The sequence below is a fragment of the Pollicipes pollicipes genome, unplaced genomic scaffold, assembly GCF_011947565.3.
Source record: "Pollicipes pollicipes isolate AB1234 unplaced genomic scaffold, Ppol_2.1 Scaffold_7257;HRSCAF=8748_pilon_pilon_pilon, whole genome shotgun sequence".
Lineage (NCBI taxonomy): Eukaryota > Metazoa > Arthropoda > Thecostraca > Pollicipedomorpha > Pollicipedidae > Pollicipes > Pollicipes pollicipes.
Window position 1 is genome coordinate 21,529 of NW_023597052.1, and position 19,144 is coordinate 40,672.

General features: G+C 54.9%; 3 protein-coding genes across 6 annotated transcripts; 2 read left to right on the top strand and 1 right to left on the bottom strand.

The window, feature by feature from the left end:
- Positions 1 to 335: 335 nt before the first annotated feature.
- On the top strand, positions 336 to 1,224 carry LOC119111023 (stearoyl-CoA desaturase 5-like; the record flags this gene model as incomplete). Its single annotated transcript, XM_037234848.1, is given in 4 exon segments — positions 336 to 551; positions 553 to 867; positions 869 to 1,157; positions 1,160 to 1,224. Coding segments are annotated over 4 exon segments (885 nt in total), but the record flags the coding sequence as incomplete, so codon positions are not given.
- Positions 1,225 to 3,686: 2,462 nt separating this feature from the next.
- Positions 3,687 to 8,495, top strand: LOC119111021 (O-glucosyltransferase rumi homolog). 4 transcript variants are annotated; one of them, XM_037234844.1, is made up of 2 exons: positions 3,687 to 3,758; positions 5,177 to 8,495. In XM_037234844.1, the coding sequence occupies exon 2, from the start codon at positions 5,329 to 5,331 to the stop codon at positions 6,547 to 6,549; it is 1,221 nt and encodes a 406-aa protein (XP_037090739.1). In that variant the 5' UTR covers positions 3,687 to 3,758; positions 5,177 to 5,328; the 3' UTR covers positions 6,550 to 8,495. The 4 variants fall into 4 exon arrangements, with proteins under 4 accessions (XP_037090739.1, XP_037090737.1, XP_037090740.1 ...); XM_037234842.1 differs by lacking the exon at positions 3,687 to 3,758 and adding an exon at positions 4,276 to 4,334; XM_037234845.1 differs by lacking the exon at positions 3,687 to 3,758 and adding an exon at positions 4,365 to 4,396.
- Positions 8,496 to 8,704: 209 nt separating this feature from the next.
- TBC1D16 (TBC1 domain family member 16) lies at positions 8,705 to 19,144 on the bottom strand (the record flags this gene model as incomplete). Its single annotated transcript, XM_037234846.1, is given in 7 exon segments — positions 8,705 to 10,046; positions 15,587 to 15,803; positions 16,252 to 16,358; positions 17,099 to 17,285; positions 17,721 to 17,864; positions 18,422 to 18,561; positions 19,068 to 19,144. Coding segments are annotated over 7 exon segments (1,037 nt in total), but the record flags the coding sequence as incomplete, so codon positions are not given.

The window sequence follows — 19,144 nt, forward strand, 5'->3', positions numbered from 1 at the left end:
TGCGGCGGCCGCAGCGGACGCGTACAAAAGCGGCGCGGCCGAGCGAGCGGCTCCCATCGGCGAGCGCGGCGAGCACCGGGTCACGCTGCCGGCGGCCTGTGACGCCCGATCTCGAGACCAGAGCGAGAACCCACCGTGCGCCGAGCCCCGCCGCCCACTCGCCGCCGACGCCCGTCAGTCGGCGCCGCACAGCGAGCCCGCGCCGGCAGCGTCTTAGGTCAGCGTCAGACCACCGGAAGCCCACAGGCCAGCCTCGTCTCCGCCATGGCGCCCAACATCTCCACGTCAGAGGCGCCACTGCTGGCGCGCCGGCCGGCGAGGCGGCGCCGGCCGCGCGACCGCCGTCGCCGCTCGTCTGGCGCAGCGTGCTCTTCTTCGTCGCGCTGCACCTGCTCTCCGTGCTGGGGCTGATCCGCGCGCTGACGGCCGCCCACTGGCTGACGTCGCTGTTCGGCATCGCCTGCTACGCCATCGGCGGCATGGGCGTCACCGCCGGCGCGCATCGACTCTGGTCGCACCGCTCCTACAGCGCGCGGCTGCCGCTGCGCGTTGCTGCTCATGCTCATGTACACAATGGCCGGCCAGAACCACATCTACGAGTGGGCGCGCGACCACCGGCTACACCACCGGCACTCAGAGACGGACGCCGACCCGCACAACGCCTCGCGCGGCTTCTTCTTCGCCCACTGCGGCTGGCTGGTGGTGCGCAAGCACCCGGAGGTGCGCCGCCAGGGCGCCAAGACCGACCTCTCCGATCTGCTCGCCGACCCGGTGGTCATGTTCCAGAAGCGCTACTACCTGCCGCTGGCGGTGCTCGTGTGCTTCGCGGTGCCGACCGTGGTGCCTTGGTACTTCTGGGGCGAGAGTTCTCACCAACGCCTTCCTCATCAGCGTGCTCAAGTACGTGATGACGCTCCACTGCACGTGGCTGGTGAACAGCGCCGCGCACATGTGGGGCATGCACCCGTACGACCGCCATATCAGCCCGGCCGAGAACGCGGCCGTGGCGCTGTCCGCCTTCGGCGAGGGATGGCACAACTACCACCACTCGTTCCCTTGGGACTACAAGACGGCCGAGCTGCCCGGCTACGGCGCCAACCTGACCACGGCCTTCATCGACCTGTGCTCGCGGCTCGGCCTGGCGCACAGCCTCAAGACGTCCCCGCCGACGTGGTGGAGCGGCGTGCCGCGCGCAACGGCGACGGCAGCTACAGGAAGCGGTAGACGGCGCAGCCTGGCGGCCCGCGGCGAGCGCCGCCTGGCGGACGACGGCAGCGCCGCCCAGCAGCGGCAAGCGAACCGTAGGCATGCTTCGCGGGCGGTCCATGATGCTGCAGGGGTGATGTAGCTCGGTTGAGGTGTGGGTGGCCGAATCGGGGGGTTGGGTAGTTTTGGAGAGCGGTACCAATATGTGCGGCTGCGATGCTCGGCGGGCTGTTGGCGCGTGCATACTGGCGTCGCGGGCGACGTAGTGCCAAGCTGAGTGCTACCAATGCTCTCCATTTTAGACGCTGAGATTTACGTTCGCACAGCAGACTTGAATGAATCGGTACCTGTGATTGGTGTTCTGAGGAACTGTGATTACGGGTGAAGCAGTATGTGCCGCCTTGGATAGAGCCTTGCATCTCTGGAAGCGAACTGGCGCTCCGAGTTTGTCGCGGTCTATGAGATGCAAGACTCGAATCGACTGAGAACTCGCCGCCCGCACCTACAGAGCCCAGGAAGCTTGATATTGTAAAAACCCGGCCTTCGCTCTCAGCGGCTTCATGCAGCCCTATCCTGATCGTGAATACACTGTGATAAAACAAATGTCGAAAACGAGGCACTGGATCGTAAAAAAGCACCACTTCATCATCATGATCACGGTGATGATGACCACCATCATTACATCCCGATCTCCTTCCACAGGGGTGCCAGTGCGTTCCACCGCTCAGAAAGTGTCTCGGCCACAAGGCGCTGATCAACACTCACAGACGACTATTAGCCTGCTGACGGCCCCCGCCATCCCGGTCTCCTGCCGCTACAGTACCCCAATCAACCGTGGTATTCGGAGGCCGAGTTCTTTCCCCAAGCGCCACAGACTCAAATCACCTGGGGGACGAACATATGCTTTGGGCGTTAGCCAACGAGCAATCCCAATTTTGAAAAGCCTTCACTGTTCTGAGGGTGGGCGTCCTAAAATATCTGATCTTTTTTCATATCTCCCAGCCTATGCACATGGGTGTGACCATCACTGACATTGATGCAGTCCAGACCCAAATGAATTTATGGTTGGTCTGGCCACTTTTGTTTTATTGGTATTTCTCAAGAGACTTCAGGACAGACTGGGACCCTGCAAAGTGGGACTTCAGTTCCTGGAAGCATTTGAAGTGTGGTTTAATCCCACATGAATTCTCTAAATATTGGTTGCTGAGAAACAAACAAATGTTATTGTCAGTGGCATGGTGGCCGCACACCTCAAGGTACCCTTACATGGTTGGCAGGGCCCTCTAACTACCTTATGTGGTCCCTTTATGTACAGAGGGTCCTGACAGCCTACAAAGGGGTGTCCTGGGTTTTGTTGACTTGAAAAAATAAAGGGCAGCAAGCTGGGGGAACACTTTCTAAAATCAATTGGAGGCTGAGCCAAACCTAACATGCCCTCCAAAGTCCCCATTTCTACCCAAAAGTTTGGACACACCCCTGATGACTTCAAATTTTTTAAAAAAACTTGGTCAGTTCCAAAACTGTCTTGATGTTGAGGAATGACTTTCCATTTGAAGCTAGTGTCATAGTGATAATGATGATATATGATGATGATATTGATAGTGCTTACATGCCGAGTGTGCCAATGGTCCAAAGTCCAGCAGTCCACACTTGATGAATTTCATTGATCTAGTATTCCCTATTTGCTTATATGCCTAGTGGGGTTAGAAGAGCATTGAGGGGCTCAAGTCAGCATTGGGGTGATGCCCAGTCCCCAAAAGTATACAGTGACACCCCTAGTGGCAAAAATAATCTCATCACAGGCCAGTAGAAAAGAACAGATTCATCAAATGATGATGGGGATAGGGGTATTCTGAAACAAATTTTCACATGCCCACATGATGGTATGGTATGATGCTACATTTAAAGGTCCAAACAAGGGGTCATATTTCCCATGGCAATGGGGGTGGTGAGAACTTCATCCATGGGTTAAAGAAGTGACTACATTGCATAACAGGATAGAAATTTTAGTGCTATTGACATGGTGGCCATGAGGTCATCATTGTATTCTAGTTTGTTTGTTTTGTTTTTTGACAGCTGTCACTGAGGAAGTTGTAAAGGTGAACAGTATGTCCTGTTTTGGTCCCTTACTTAATACACCATGACAATTTTGTTCACTGTTCTTTGCATAATCACAAACTCAAATCTCATTTTGCACTCAATCAAATTTTGGCTACACAAGTCCGTGTGTACCTCCGTTAATTGGATTTGATGCATACAAAAAATGTTTTTTGCAGATCCAAACTCCATATAATGAGGAGCGGTCCCTTTCACTTTGCTTGTCATGCAATAATCAGGTCAGCAAAAGACTATATCAAAAAGCTTTGAATTGTGACACAACCTCGGAATCACGATGCCCAGCCCAGTGAGACGCCTGCGATAATAATGCCCACCAGGCCCATTTCATGTCTCGTAAACCAAGCTTCACACGTCCCAGATCACCAAGCGCAAGAGCACGGATCGTGAACGAGTATTTGTTGGCAGCATTGAGCATATCTTCATTTTGTACTATCGTAAGTCGAAATGTGCGAGTGAATTAATAAGAAGTGGTAGGTATCTGAGGGTCTCCTGAAGCTTACCTTTGAAGCTTTCAGCTCACTTGCTTGGACCCGAAGAATGTGCACGCGGAATTCAATTACCAAATTTGAGATGTCAGATCCTGTAAGCCAGATAAGTTGTCGTCCAGCGCCCAACAACCACACGACTCTACCCCACACCGCGACAACCCCAGGGTAACAACAACACAGCGTGGATCACGGGTTGAGAACCTTGCCGTTCGTGCTGCAACAACTAAATGACGTATTAAAAATCCTTGCCAAAAAGTCCGTTGGCATTTATCACCATTGTGTCTATTAATGACCATTAATTAGCAAATATGCCTAATGCATCGTTGAGAAGTAATAGAGATTGGCAAAAAGCGATGTGAGCGACCTGAGCATCAGCTAGTACTTGTACTTAATTACGCATTCTACTTTGATGAGTCTGCGAAGGCACATTGTTTCCTTTAGCCGTCACCTTGGTAGCTGCACTGCAGAGGCGATGGAGCGAGGTCAAGGCACTAAACCTGAGGCGACGTCAGCGTTTCCGAGGTGTGGGGGTGCGCTGTGTGTGTTTGGTTCTTGAGGCGGCATAGTTTGTGGTGGGCATTGAGGTAGTTTGTGCTTCATGGGAGGGCAGTATGTTCCAAGTTGGCACTTTTCGAGTAGTTTTCTTGTTTTAGAAGAGAAATGACCACCATGAGCATTCTGCGGGCAGCGCTAACCAAAAGTTAAAAGGTGTTATTAATTGCACGGAATCCAAGTGTACCTTGCTGCTCAGGGAGTGGAGGACCTTTTTGACCAGGTGAAAGATATATCATGGACACACCACGACTAGGCGCAAGGCCAGAATTTCCATTTAGTGGGAAAGCCATTGTTCCCAATTTCTTACAAATGGGACAAAATTCCTGCAAAACCACACACTGTTAAGTGTAACCCTGGACAAGGGGAGGGGGCTTGGCTCCTTGGCCATTGCTAGTCCATGTCCCAGCTCACATCCAAGGTGCTGCACTGGGGACTGGCGAGGAAGGTCATGCAGGCATAGAGCAGCCATGTAGTAACACTGTATTTGAGCAAAAATCATGCAGTCAGCTTGAATTCCTGAGCTAGGGTAGTAGAGCTGCAGTTGTTCAAAAAGTCATGCATGGCCAATTCCCTGATTGCGAGTTCACCCTTGGAAACTGGTGAAGTGCTGCGAGAATTCCAAATCATCATGTATGAACCTCTTATCAGATAAGCTATTCTAGTAAAAGAATGTATTATTCAGAGATGATTGATGACTGGGGAACTGCTACAGATAATGTGGCTTGCATTGGTTATCATAATGTACCTATAAATGGAGAAGCTCACTGAAAAAATGGATGTATGTCTAACAATAACATTGTCTTTTTCAGGCCCAGTTGAGCTGGATAGTCATCTCCAGTGAAACATCACTTGAGTATCTTCTAATTCTCATATTAAAGACATAGTTGGCTTCTGTATGTGATAAAGGTGGCTAGCCATCAACAGCAGAAAAGCAACCCAAAAAATAGAAAGGTGAATACCAATGATTTGGGGCTGGCAAATTCAAACATTGCTGTTGTTAGCATGTGTTTTTATCATTCATGTGGCTAGCAGTTGTGGGAATAAGGAAGATGACTCAGATATATCTCTGGAACATGAGAAGGCAAAGTATTCAAAAGAAGTTAATGAAAAGTGGAAACCAGAGCTCCGACTTGTGGAGCAAAGCATCAGCAGCTATGTTGAGTGTAACAGAGAAAACTGTGGCTGCCACAAAGCTCTCATCAAGTCTGATCTTGCAACTTTCAAGGAATCAAAAATCACGAAGTCTATGGTGGAGGATGCCATGGACCTTGGAGTGATATACCAGATCATTGACCACAAGTTGTACCGCCAGACAGACTGCATGTTTGAGTTCCGTTGCCGAGGTGTCGAGCACTTCATTCTTCAGCTGGTGGACACGCTGCCCGATATGGAGTTTGTCCTCAACACCCGCGACTGGCCGATGGTGAACCTCCACCATGGGCGCCGCTTGCCGGTGTTCTCCTTCAGCAAGACGCCTGACTACTGGGACATCACGTACCCGGCGTGGACCTTCTGGACGGGTGGGCCGGCCATCTCGCTGTACCCCACCGGGCTGGGCCGCTGGGACCAGCACATCGTGTCCATCTCGCGGGCGGCGCGCGCCACGCCTTGGGAGGAGCGTGCCGACCGCGCCTTCTTCCGCGGCTCGCGCACCTCGGCCGAGCGTGACCCGCTGGTGCTGCTAAGCCGGCGCCGGCCGGCGCTCGTCGACGCCCAGTACACCAAGAACCAGGCGTGGCGGTCCGAGAGCGACACGCTCGGCGCCCAGCCGGCCGCCGAGGTGGCACTCGAGGACCACTGCCGCTACAAGTACCTCTTCAACTTCCGCGGCGTGGCCGCCAGCTTCCGCTTCAAGCACCTCTTCCTCTGCGGCAGCCTCGTCTTCCACGTGGGCGACGAGTGGAGCGAGTTCTTTTACCCGCAGCTAAAGCCATGGGTGCACTACGTGCCGGTGCGTGGGAACCCGACCGAGGCGGAGCTGGAGAGGCTCATTTTGTTCGCACAGGAGAACGAAGGCGTGGCGCGCGAGATCGCCAGGCGCGGGCAACAGTTTATACTGGACAACTTGCGCATGAAGGACGTGTCGTGTTACTGGAGGAAGCTGCTGGTGAGCTACGCCAAGCTGCTGTCGTACAGGACGGAGAAGAGGCCGGAGCTCATGGAGGTGCCGTGGAGGGATTAGGTAGGTGGGGCGTTCCTCCCTTTGAGATCTGACGTGTTGTGACATTCCACTGAAGCGTGGACAAGCGATGTTTGTAGCTGTTACAGGAATGTTGCGCTTTAGCGTGTCGGCGGCCGCGCAGCGCAACTGTCTCCTGGCATTAACATTTGGAATCGGTGCCTTTTTGCTGTTATGATGCACTTATGATGGCGTGGGTATTTCGCATCAGTGCTTTCTTACTGTTCCGATAATCCTTGGCTTGTAACGTAGGCCCGGTAGTTAACCACTTCCCCGAAACCATGATCAAAAGTCACGCGTAACGCATTGTTAAAAACGGGGCTTTTGAATTCCGCCCTGCTCCATCTTGCATTGAATTCAGAGGTTGCTCCTAATACCAGCTCGCTAGTGCAGCAGCATTGCCGCACAAACAAACGCAAAATCGTCGGCTGTACACAACAATCACTAAAAACTGCACAGGTGTTCGATAGCTCGGTTCGCCGCACGAAGCATAGACCAAACCAGCATTGACGGCTGGCGTCGTTGGATTCCCGATCCCCAGTATATCTGCTCCTTAGCTGAACATGACTAACGCGATAATGTGATGCTGGGCTTATTCAATTGGCATCTTGGATCGTGCCCGCGCGCCTCCGTATCAAATTTGTACGAGTGACGATGTACACAGCCAAAAATCTAGGTTCACGCTTAAAAGGAAGTAGACTGGAGAAATAAGGTGTGATTGTACGCAAGGCATCCTGCATGCACCCATGACATGATGTGTGAAGCGCGGCTATGGATTGGAGAAACACTGCCAATGGCAATAGCCTCATTCCTTTATATTAACGTGCTCACTCCTTGCGTGCACACATGTGAAGTGACTAGTTCATGCCAGTGCTGTAATTGAGATAGCTTCGCCAAAAAGTGGGTGGTTCTGTAAAGGGAAAAATGGCCCAGCAGACCCCATGACACGCAGAAGGCGGGATTTCCCTCAGGTTTGATACACTTTCCTCGCAACTGGGAGAGGCTATAATAGCCCTCCTCCAAAGAGAAAAGCGTTACACTGCGACTGGCACCTTGTGCAGCTTGATCCGCCCTCGCTCGACACTATTGAAAAGACCGACCTGCGGTACGGTCCGGATGGGTTGATTGCCGCTGCTCACCAGCCACGTTTTGGTACGGGAACCGTCCTGCTGTGTGTCTGTTCGCGTTGCGACGGTGATCTCAGCATTAAGACGTTGCCTGCGGAGCGGTCCACAAGCCGCCGTCTTCAGCGGGTCTCGCGCGCGTCACGTTTTGCCGCACGGGCTGCAGTACATAATTGTAAGTGTTTCGGACAAAGTCTCAGTGACGTATTTCACCACGAAAGTGCCGCGCGACCGGGGCGTATGTCAAATCCGGCGCGTTCCGTTGTAGCGAGAACGGCTCATCATTCCGACCCGCTGTGATGTTCTCGCTGCCGGCGATGCCGCGTTGCCGGCCGGCAGGCGGGTGTTATGTGGCGTCCCAGTGGTGGCGTCCTGCGAACCCCACTGGCGGTGTTTTGTGACCGCCTCTGGCGGTGTTTTGTGACCCCATTGACGGCGTTATTAGAGCTCCACTGAAGGTGTTCTATGAACCTCATTGGCGATGTTTTGTGACCCCATTGGCGCCGTTGTTGACCCCATTAAGGGTGCTGTGCAGTCCACTGTGTCTGGTGAACTCGATGAGCGGTGGTTTTTTGAGCCCCGTGTGCGGCGCCGCGCGAGCTCCGCTGTCGGCGGGAGAGCGCCATTGGTGGCATCGTGTAAGTTGTCTGTAACGTGTGAAGCCTTTGGCAGTGCGGTACGAGCCCCTCCAGCGAAGTAATAAGTTGCCGTGGACGGTTTTACGTAAGAGCATGGTTTTGTATAAGGCTGATGGTGTATCGATGTAGTGATGGAGCACCGTCATCATGTGGCTTCCAATGCCGATCTGGTGTTACGGAGGTAGCTGGCGGCGCGACGGAAATAAATCATGAGCGCCGTTTTACCGTATCAGTTCTTCACACGTCTGAGGTGATGCCACACGCTGGTCACGGTTTCGAGTAACATGTCAGTGGTAAACCCCCGATTGTTGCGGTGAGCAGGGCTCGGGACATGATGCCCAGGTGGGCGTGGTTCGGACGATGTATCGGTAAACAGGGGGATATTCCGCACGACTGTATTCCGCTCGCAAGGGCACGGCAGTCACCCACGCCCGGTGTGGTCGGTTTCCACGAGCTTGCAATTCCCCGAAGCGGTGCCAACGGCGAGCAAAGCCGAGACCGTGGACCCATGCGATAAGGCCATAGGGCCCTGACAACAAAGCTACCGAGTGATATCACATCATTATGCCGTGTGTTCAGAGCTTGCACGATACGATAGCGAGGTAAAGGCAAGAGTACCTGGATAGCATCCATTACACACACTCCCCTCCCCAATAAATACACACTCCGCTCCCAGCAGTAAACGCAGGACACACCGCACAGCGCTGGCTAATACGCCCCACAGGTTACATTCGGCTAACGGTTAAACAGGACAACTGCCATTATCTGACGCGTCGCGGCTCGCCACGGTCACGAGGTAACTCAGGCACGTCACAACCAACTCTGCATGGGAGTCGCCGCCATTTTGCGTGTGCGCATCAATCTGCTGGAGAGTCTGCTGCCAGTCAGCTGTTGCGGGCTGGGGGTGCCACACCAAGCCCGCAAAGCGAGAGCTAAGAGCTCAAACGTGGTACCTCTGGTCCGCTGCAACTAAATCCTACAAAACCCACGACAGATTCTGGGGCCATCAGGTGTTTTGGACTTTGGAGATGCCGCTTTTGAGCTCTGTTTGCCCCCGGTTTGCAGGCCTGCGAGCTTAAATGTGCCCCCTATCGTTCACAACAGCTGACCGGCTGCAGAATCTGCAGCAGACTCTGCAGCCGGCCACGTAATGCCGCGACAGACAGAACAAACCAACTCCCGCACGCGTCAAAAATATCTAATGTGACTAGTATATTGCCATTGTTCGTGTATCCATCTTTCTTAAATAACACAAGTCGTTAAGACCCTCGAGCCATCACAGCTTGGCCTGCGACGTTAAACCTGACAGCACGGCTACACGTGCGACAGCACAACCCGTCTAGCAGCTAGGCTCATGTCAGACGGGCCACGACGTGCGCCAGGGGTCAGGATTGTGGCTCGTGGGTCATGGGTCATGATCCAGTCAATATCATACCATGAGGTCGGGGTCACGACCCAAGAGCGGGCATCAAAAACTGCCGTCCTGCGTCGTGACCCAGGTCAGGGGGTCATATCCTAGGTCAAGGGGTCATGACCCGAGGTCGGACTTCGCGCCCGGGGTCAAGGGTCGCCGTCACCGGGCGGCGGCGGGGCACGGCCGGCCGTCCGGGTGACCCCGGCACTGCACTGTCGTGACCCGACACAGGTCCCAAGGACCGCCGCCGTCTCCACTGCAGAGCGTCGCCAGCGTACACGGCACCGACTCCAGACTGAGGAACCTGTGCAGCAGACCGCGCGCCTGCCGGGGCAGAGGTCACGCAGAGGTCAGCGGTGGATACAGAGGGTACTGGTGATACCAAGGTCACTGATCGTGCCAGCACCAGGGGACAGATGACGACCTGGGGAATCTTCAGTACAGCAGACCATCGGAGCGTGCACTTCTCAGGTGCCCGACGGCGCTTGACAACGTGATTGGCAACAGCGATGGTTCCGTACGCGATACAGCAGCATCCAGGCCCCAGTAACTGACCATTACGACGCACGTGATGCAATTAGCAAGGCGCGATGTTTTCATGGCCACTCAAAGGACCTATCAAAACAGCTTTCTCAACTTGCATTTCTGAAAAAACATGATTCAGACTACAGAAGTCAGTTTTTTAACCGCAACAAATCTCAAACGCACGAAATATTCCTGTATGTAAGTATTCCTCTGCTTGATGGTAACGTCATTGGCTCATTCCCTGCCGTACTGACAGCGTCAGTGGTACCACCCTCCCTCAGCCCCAAATTAAGATCAAAACAATGCAGAGGCATCCCAAACCGAGAGAGCAGAGTGTGCCTATCAAACATCTTAAAAAGCGAGGTTTCACCCAGCGGCCCCTCAGAGAAGTTCAGAATGTGGCGCTTGTCTGTGGGCCTGCGTGTCTATGTGTGTGTGTGTGTGTGTCTGCGTGTTTGTATGTCTGTGTGTATGTGCATCTGTGTGTATGTGCTTCAGCTTCCGGGCGGGCGGCGCTAGAACCATCCTCCGCATCCCCACACAAGCGCCGGCTACTGAGCCGTTCGAGACGCCGACCTTTGACCCTGGCGCCGACTTCGAATCGCTCGGTGGCGCGTGGTGCGTGCGGTCGGCGGACTCCTGCAGGATTCCCATTACCAATAGTGCAGGTCAAACGGAGGGTGCCGCCCGACCCCGGGCGGACTGCACTGCTGCAGCACGGGCCCACGTGCGACGGCACGTTTTTGTGGCCGGCAGCCGTATGTGAGAGAGAAGTGACCCAGAAGCGCGTGCAAATATTTGGAGCGGGGGCCCTCCAAGCACACCAAAACCAGTGGGCGGAGACATCACCCCTGGGGCTATTGAATGGTAACCTACTTCAGACATTGATGCTCAGTGACACCAGTGACGCTCGTACGACAGACGCGCTCAGCTTCTGCACGTTTTTTCAATGGGAGTCAAACGCGGATGTTCAGACAGCCCGGTCTGGTGCGGTGATGAGCTTGAATTTGACCGGGTCAAGGGATGATCGGTTCAGATCGAATCTACCCGGTATGGGGGTTTACTTCGCACGACAGGCGTGGCCGAAGATTGCCCCCTCCCCCCCCCCCCGGCATTGTCGCCAACCTACAGCCGCTGCGGCAGCGAATCTGGTGGGCAAAGTCGTGACATACGTGCCAGTCGATGAGCAGCTGTTTTGTGAACCGAGCTGAGGTGCCCCCCCCCCCCCTCCTCTATACCATGGGGCTTCTGAATTGGCGGCCTTGAAAGCTAGGAGCTCAACCTTCACCACCACTTTCACTGAAATAGCTCCAATCCAGAAATCTACTGAACCAAGAGGTTCGGACTACAGCTTAAAAAGGTGATCAATGCAAAGGTGTGACCCGCGCGCGCGCGTGAAGTCGATTGTCATTAGCGTCTTCCGAGTCACGAACGTCACGACCCAATGAATCAGACTTTTTACAAGGCATTCAATCTTCCAAGCGTCAAAGCAGTACGTGGTCGCCTTTTTGCTGTCATTCGGAGATTGGTGGCGAAGCGATCGTGGGTCTTGATTTTAACCTAAAGCCAACACCAATCACGTCAGTGCGCAGCTCGTTTATAACGTCAAGACAAAACCCCAGGCGAACATAAAGATACCACTTGAATCAGGAGAAGGTTCTGCAACTTTGATAAACCCAACCCGAAATTAATTCACAGGAGGACAGGGGGGGGGGGGGGGGGGTTGGTGAGCGGGGCAGAACCAAACCCTGCACGTTTGCGACGACGCCGAGCGTTGCCGCCATTGTAATGTGCAACGCCTCTCCCGGAAAACCTCCTCGCGCTCAGCTGAACTCCAGCGAGACCCCCTGCCCCCTCCCCAACACATCACGTGACCGGTGAGTCATCGCACCATGGTGACGGTGCGCCGGGCGTGATAGCGCGTGCACGTGACGCCGTCGTCCAATAACACGACAGCGCGTCAATAAACAGTGCCAAGGTACAGCGCGTGGTCCATAGCGACCGGGTTTCAAGGGCGTCACATGGAAACGATATCAGGGAAGCCGGGGCAGCACACGATACATCCGAAATGTGACTTCACGCAGACGCGATAACAAACACTGTTGAACTATCGGTCCATCGTGACCAATGAAGGAGATTGGCACACGGGGACTTTGACTGTGCCAAGTCTGCACTTGACCCAACGTTCTTGGAAACTGTTCAGAGTGGAGGTGCTAGTAATGGGATTGTGGACGCTCCGGAAAAGCCATTTATGATTTACGACCGCATGCAGCTTACATTATCACCGGCGCTAGAACACACCATGACGTTGGCAAGTGGGGAATTATATAAGCATTGCGGTTTGCACGGATGCTATTAATAAATAACATAGCCGCAGGTTCCCGTTCGAACGATTTTACTGGCCTTCAGGGAAAGAAGGTCTAATGAATATCTTGGCAGCACATAATATAACGCAAAAACATGTGCAGCATACATGGATATATAAAAAGGCGCAACAAGCGCAACAACTCGCAAACGATCAACGGCATGGTACTGAAACGTGCCAATAACAGCGCTGAGTTCTGGACAGCTTCAAGGACCTAACAAGGTAACAAATGGCACCCAATCAATTCTGCACGGCACTGTATTATATATTCAACATCACACAAGCTCATCAATAACCAGCACACATCCTTAACACCGTGCATCGATAAAGGACTCCCTCGTCCCAGTTGTCATCACTACGACAAGGCGCCGTCAGGCCCACACGCCAGTCGGATGACAGGACGGCCACCCCTCCGGACAGGTGAGTCTCCCCGGTTCAGAGTTACTCCCGATGCAGCCCACCGACGGATGACCAGCACCGTTGGAAAGTCAGTCAGGGGCTGGGCGAGGGCTTCCCCAGCGGAGTTCCCTACATGGGTGGCTCTGTCGCAGCCACCTGCATGCCATGGCGTTCTTGTGGTACCAGATGCCGGAATACTCAACAGACCGGTTCTCCCACGGTGGCGGGAAAACACATCAGAGATGCGACATTATCAGGCACCCAACTAGCAATCGGGTGTGATTCGTTAAACAGTTTTGGAGCACATGGACTGAGCCAGGCGGAAATCATCCCCACTTACACCTAATTACACGAATCATCTACGGAAAAAGACACACGGACAACATAGACGAAAGCTTTCCGCGCCGCAATGTGCAACCCACGCCGCCCCATTACTTCGGTGAGGCATACCGCTCCGCACGTGGGCTCTGCCGCGGCCCAGACCGTCGCCTTCCGGGTCGCCCTACCGCAACCACGAGCCCGACACGTGCAGAGCACGGTCAGGAGACCACGCGCCACGTGACACACGGCCGCTGACGTGACGCCGCCGCTTAGGCGGGGTGTCAAGATCACGGTGTGAAGGTCAACAACCTACCCGGCAAACTTCGGACCACCCAATCGTGTGGATCACGTGGCAAACACGATGTTTCTCGTGAACGACACAAGCGACCCTTGACGTATCTTGACAATCTTTACATCTGTACAACGCATGGTACAAAGTTAGACGCTCGTGTCAACACACTAGCCCGGAAGGTGATGCTGGCTAAGATCACGTATGCACGCCAAGGTGCAGCAGACGGAGCTTCGACTTGGGACCCGAGGTGCCGCGGCGTGATGGCTCAGCGTCCCATGCCACTCCCAGGCAGGGATAGACGCACATCTGCGCCCGAACGCATGGCCAGCTGATAATGTTGGGACCTCAGAGGACGCTGTTCAAGCTCTCCCCCCTCCTCAACCCCCTCCCCACAAAACAAGGACACTCCGGATAGTCAAAGCATTCCCGACGACGCCGAGGCCTGACAAGCAAAACAAAAATACCCTGGGTCTGACTGCGAGAACACCGTCACGGGCCTGAAGTCGTTCAGCAGGGTCCAAAGGTCAACAAGGTGTTACTATAAATACGCAGTTGGCGTAGTTTCGGCAAAACATTTCTGGTGGGCAGTTACGATGAAGGGGAAAATAGCTAATGTTGTTCAGTCTGACTGCGCGCAAATATAAGTAGTAAGTGGGGAAGCTCGTTTCGCTTCCATTTCTACAGAGATTTAATTGCACCCCAGACACTCCTGCTAAGACGCAACTAAATCACTCACAACCGTTTATCAGTTATCGGTGCAGATGCCTTTTAACACGCGCCCGGGTGGCCGGCTAGATACCCTTCGCTCGGGTGGGGGTCAATTTGACCCCCCTGAGATCTCGGGAACTAAGAAAGCTAGAGACACTAAATTTACAGGGTGTGTTGAACTGTACGTGAACTCACTTAGGTCAAAGTTTCAGGTTCCTATGTCATGACCTTCGGGTCAAAAATGTCAAACAAGGTCCAGTTCCAGGTTGGTCTCCAAAGTGTCCCCAGAACCTATACAACCGTTTCAAAGCAAAAGGTCACATTCTCATTCAAGGTCAGTGACATTGATCTTTTGAAGGTCAAGGCAACCAAAATCATACAAGGTTGCTTTGAGTCTTGCATTTCACTAAGCGACAAAGATTATGCTAGGCAGCATGTTAAAACAAAATGTTGACCTGGGCCATTTTAGGTCAATGACGTATTCTGACCTCTAAGAAGTTCATGGAAGACGCATAATGCGGGTCCTGCTATCAATAAACTCGAAATAAGCAACAGAAACTATCCCATACAGCAAGCCCTGGAGTAACAAAACAGGTTGGCTCTGACCTTGGTGTGACCTTCATACCTGACCTTAGGTCAATGGAATTTGCTCATTCAACTGTTGTGTTGCCTAAGAAAGCATCTCAGAGATGCATGACTTCGTCTAACACTTCGTTGTTGGATCAGATTAAAGGATTCCCTAGAAATTGCCTTCGCTAAAACAATGGCCTGATTTTGACCTGCCATAGGTCAGCGACCTTGTACATCTAAATTTTTAAGTCAAACGACCCGCTATTCAATCGTCTACAGCTATGCAAAATTCGGCGCGGTTGAGCCGAGCCGTTCGGAAACCATTCTGGAAAAGCCTTTGGGGGGTCAAGTTGTTGAAAGTTAGACGCCCCCCCCCCCCCCCCCCACCCGAGCGGGTGTTAACACATCCACCGGTTTCCGCGCTGCTCCCCAACAGTCCGCCACACGCAGAAGGGCGCGGGCGTCCCGCCGGCACAAAGCGTTGGCAGGGACCACTCTATCCCCCCATCCTTTCGGTCGCCGTCGGTTGCTTCCCACTACTCCCTGCGGTCGCCGCTGCCTGCCGGCCCGTGCGGGCTCCCACAACAACGCTGAAATAATGCCGAAATCCCCCCCCCCCCCCTCAGACAGCTGCTGCGGAGCCCTCCGCATGCACAGTATGACGCCACCCACCGCCCCGCTCACCTTGCGCAGTATGACGTCACCGTCCATGTGCTGGCTCAGGCTGGTAAAGTGCAGCAGCACGGCGTCGGCGTTCATGCTCAGTGACGTCACATCGGCGCCGTACGCGGCGCAGACGGCCACGCAGACGAAGAGGCAGAAGTGGCGAGTGGTCGGGCAGCTCCAGCAGGCCTCCCAGATGCGCAGTGCCGTCGGCTCTGGGAACTCGCGTCGGAAGCAGCTGCCGGGGAGGGGGGCGGGGGCGGGGTCATCGCTGCACAGAGGAGATGGGAGACAGAAGTGTTCCTGCCATACAGAAGCAGGCACACACAAACGTGGCAATGAAATGGGTCCTGCAACTGTGGAAAAAGATCATATAAAGCAGAAAGAGAGACAAAGACGCGTAATCTGGGGAACAGCAGGGTCCACATAATATGTTTATTTACGCTGTTTTGCGTAGAGGTTTGCTCAGCATGTGACACATAGCCACAGCGCAGAAAACTAGAGGCAGCATGATGGTCAATGCTGGCCTCCTGTCGCGTGCATGGGCGGATGGAAAAACAGATGTCAAGTTCCAAACATCCCGGCAAGCGCCCCCACTTACCAGAGGACCCCGGCTCGGAAGAGAGCCACTAGTTTGGAAGACACCCCAGGCCAGGTCTGTTACCAGCGCACGCAGGCTAACTCACAGCAGCAGCCAGCGGTGCGCGAAGAGCAGCTCCAGGCCGTCCTCCACGGCAGCCAGGTGCTGGTACAGCTCCGGGGTCAGCAGACGCAGCAGCTCGCGCAGGCACGCCTGGCGGCCACGCAGGGCACTTGTAGTCATTGCGGGTGTCGCTAGGTGGTGCCTCAACGACGAGGGTTTACACATCGTGGAATACTGATTGCATTTATATTGTGCGGACAATACAATCATCGGTGGAGGACGTGCTACGTGGCGGCAACAACAGCCAGCTTTCACTTCAGTGTCCATAATTCTAACTTTCAAAAACTGAAGCCTGTCCATTCCAGAGCTTTGACATCCCAACTTTTTCCCATATCCTCGACCCCTCGCTGACTGACAATCCCATGTTACCTCCAGTAGCATCGGTTACCTCAAGCCCCCTCCCAGCCCCCCCCCCCTCGCCCACCCCAGCCAACATTGCTTGGTCAACTAACTAGCTGGCCGTCAGAAACATTAGCACATGATGCCTGAAAGGGTGACAGAGCATAAAACGCTACTTCGGAACATCCGGTGGGCCGACTTGCCGGTTCAGGTCATCCCCGAGTCGCCTGAATGGCTGACTGACCACATCACGTCACGCCAGGGTCGCACGATCGGCTAACTGGCCACCTTGACATTACAGCCAATTCACCTGATTGGCAGACTGACACACATGACATCATCCCTGGGACATTCAACTGGCTGATTCACCACCTAACGTCATCCCCGGGCTACCCGATTGGCCAACTAACCACATGACGTCACCATTACGCTTCTGATTGGCCGATCAACCCTCTAACGCCACGCTCGAGAAGCCCGATTGGCCGACTGACCAGCTGGCGGTCCATGACGTCGTCGCGCGGACTGATGACGGAGGCGGAGCGCTTCAGCAGCGCGTCCAGCGCCCAGTAGGCGGCCGCCGGCTGACCCAGGGTTTCCAGCAGCGGCGCCAGCAGGTCCGACATGCCCTGCGTGTAGCCCAGAGCCGGGTTCGCCGCCGCAAAGCCCAGCAGGATTCGCCTGGAACGGGGCAGCAGGCGCGCGCGGTCTAAAGCGGACGCCGTCGGCGCGCGGCAGACGGCTGGGAGCGAGCCCAGTGCAGCGCCAGCGGCCACAGTACCAGCACCAAGTAAGGCAGAAAACTGACAGCATGTACCAGCAGCACACACCAGAAACAGCAGAGTGAGAGCTTACATAATCGACCCGTTTACGCTATCGACCCGCGAAGCTTGCACTCCCCAGAGTACCCAGTCATTGATTAGCTCAGCATCGAAATACTTGTGACCTTCACCCGACCTTCACTTGATCTTGTCCTACACCTGACCTTAATCTACACCTGACCTTGAAAATACGTGCACATGCCCTGACATGCATACCACAACCTCCACCTAGCCCCGGACGTGATCCTCACACACATCTCACCTGACCTCAACCCACATCTGACCTTGACCTGACCTGAGAGTCTGCACGTTGGGGTTGGCGCGGCCGCAGAAGAACGGGTTGGCCGGATCGGTGCGCACCACATCCTTGTCGACCGTCGAGGTCACCAGGCGATGGAACTCATCGCGCGCCGCCCCCTCCAGCCGCTCCGGCAGCTCACTGGTCGGCGGAAGCGAACGGTACAGGTTAGCGCAGCCCCGAACAGGCCAGCTTGCTATTCCCGCAGCTTATTGGTCGGCGCCAGCGTAAGGTATAGGTCAGAGCAGCTACGAACAGGCTAGCCAGCTGTTTCGGTAGCTGATTGGTCGGCGGAGGCGAACGGTGCAGGTTAGCGCAGCTCCGAACAGGCCAGCTTGCTATTCCCGTAGCTTATTGGTCGGCGCCAGCGTACGGTTTAGGTCAGAGCAGCTCCGAACAGGCTAGCCAGCTGTTTCGGTAGCCGATTGGTCGGCGGAGGCGAACGGTACAGGCTAGCGCAGCTGCCAACAGACCAGCCACATGACAGAACGATGGGACTCCGCACAGAAACCTCGTAAAGTCTACGAGAGAAAACGCTGGCGCCACGGTCTCGGAAGGCTGATGCGATGGTGTTGGGGAGGCAGGCTGAACCGACACGGTGCATGGGGGCTGGCCAGCCCGGCACCGCTCGGCGTCAGGCTGTCCCGTGTGACCTACCGGCCTGACCTGACCTGACCTGACCCGGGGGTCACACTGACCTGATGCGCTCGTACTCTCGCTCCAGCTCCGCGCGCCGCTCCTCGCGCTCTGCCTCCGTGGAGCCGATCGCGTTCACGCCAAGCAGCAACGGCCAGACCAGTGGCCGCAGACGCTCGTCCAGACCACCGAAAAACACCATCTGCCGCATCAACGGCACCGAGGAGGGTCAGCGTCCGTGGCAGCCAAACACCGAAAAACGCCTTCGGCAGCGGCTGAGGGGGGGGGGGGCAACAGCCAGCGTCGGCGGCGGTTAAACGCCAGAAAAACACGGATTGCGGTCCCTAACACATACCTTTAAACACTTATCAGTGCGGCCCCTGTGCAACAATCACTCTAAGGCGCACAGATGCAACAAATATTGAGGGATAAAGATCGCGACCTTGAAAACAAAATAGCGTGATTCCGCATCCTGGCAGCATCAGACCTTCGCTGGCCATTCGGTTGCATTGCATTACTGGTTTTGGGTTCAGACTTGAAACAATAGTCACAGGAATGTCGAGCATTTCCCACACAAACTGTCGCACGTCACCACACAGAGCCCAAGCAGTTTGTGTCAGATACTTCTTCCGCGGTACGTGTCTTGCCGTGCCCGAGCACGCGTCGGTGACGGCCCGTCGGCGGCGGCGCGGCGGCGCGGCGGCGCACCTGCATGAGCTCGTCGGGCGCGCGGACGGCCCCCTCCAACGTCACCAGATCGGGCCACAGCTCGGGGGTCAGGCACG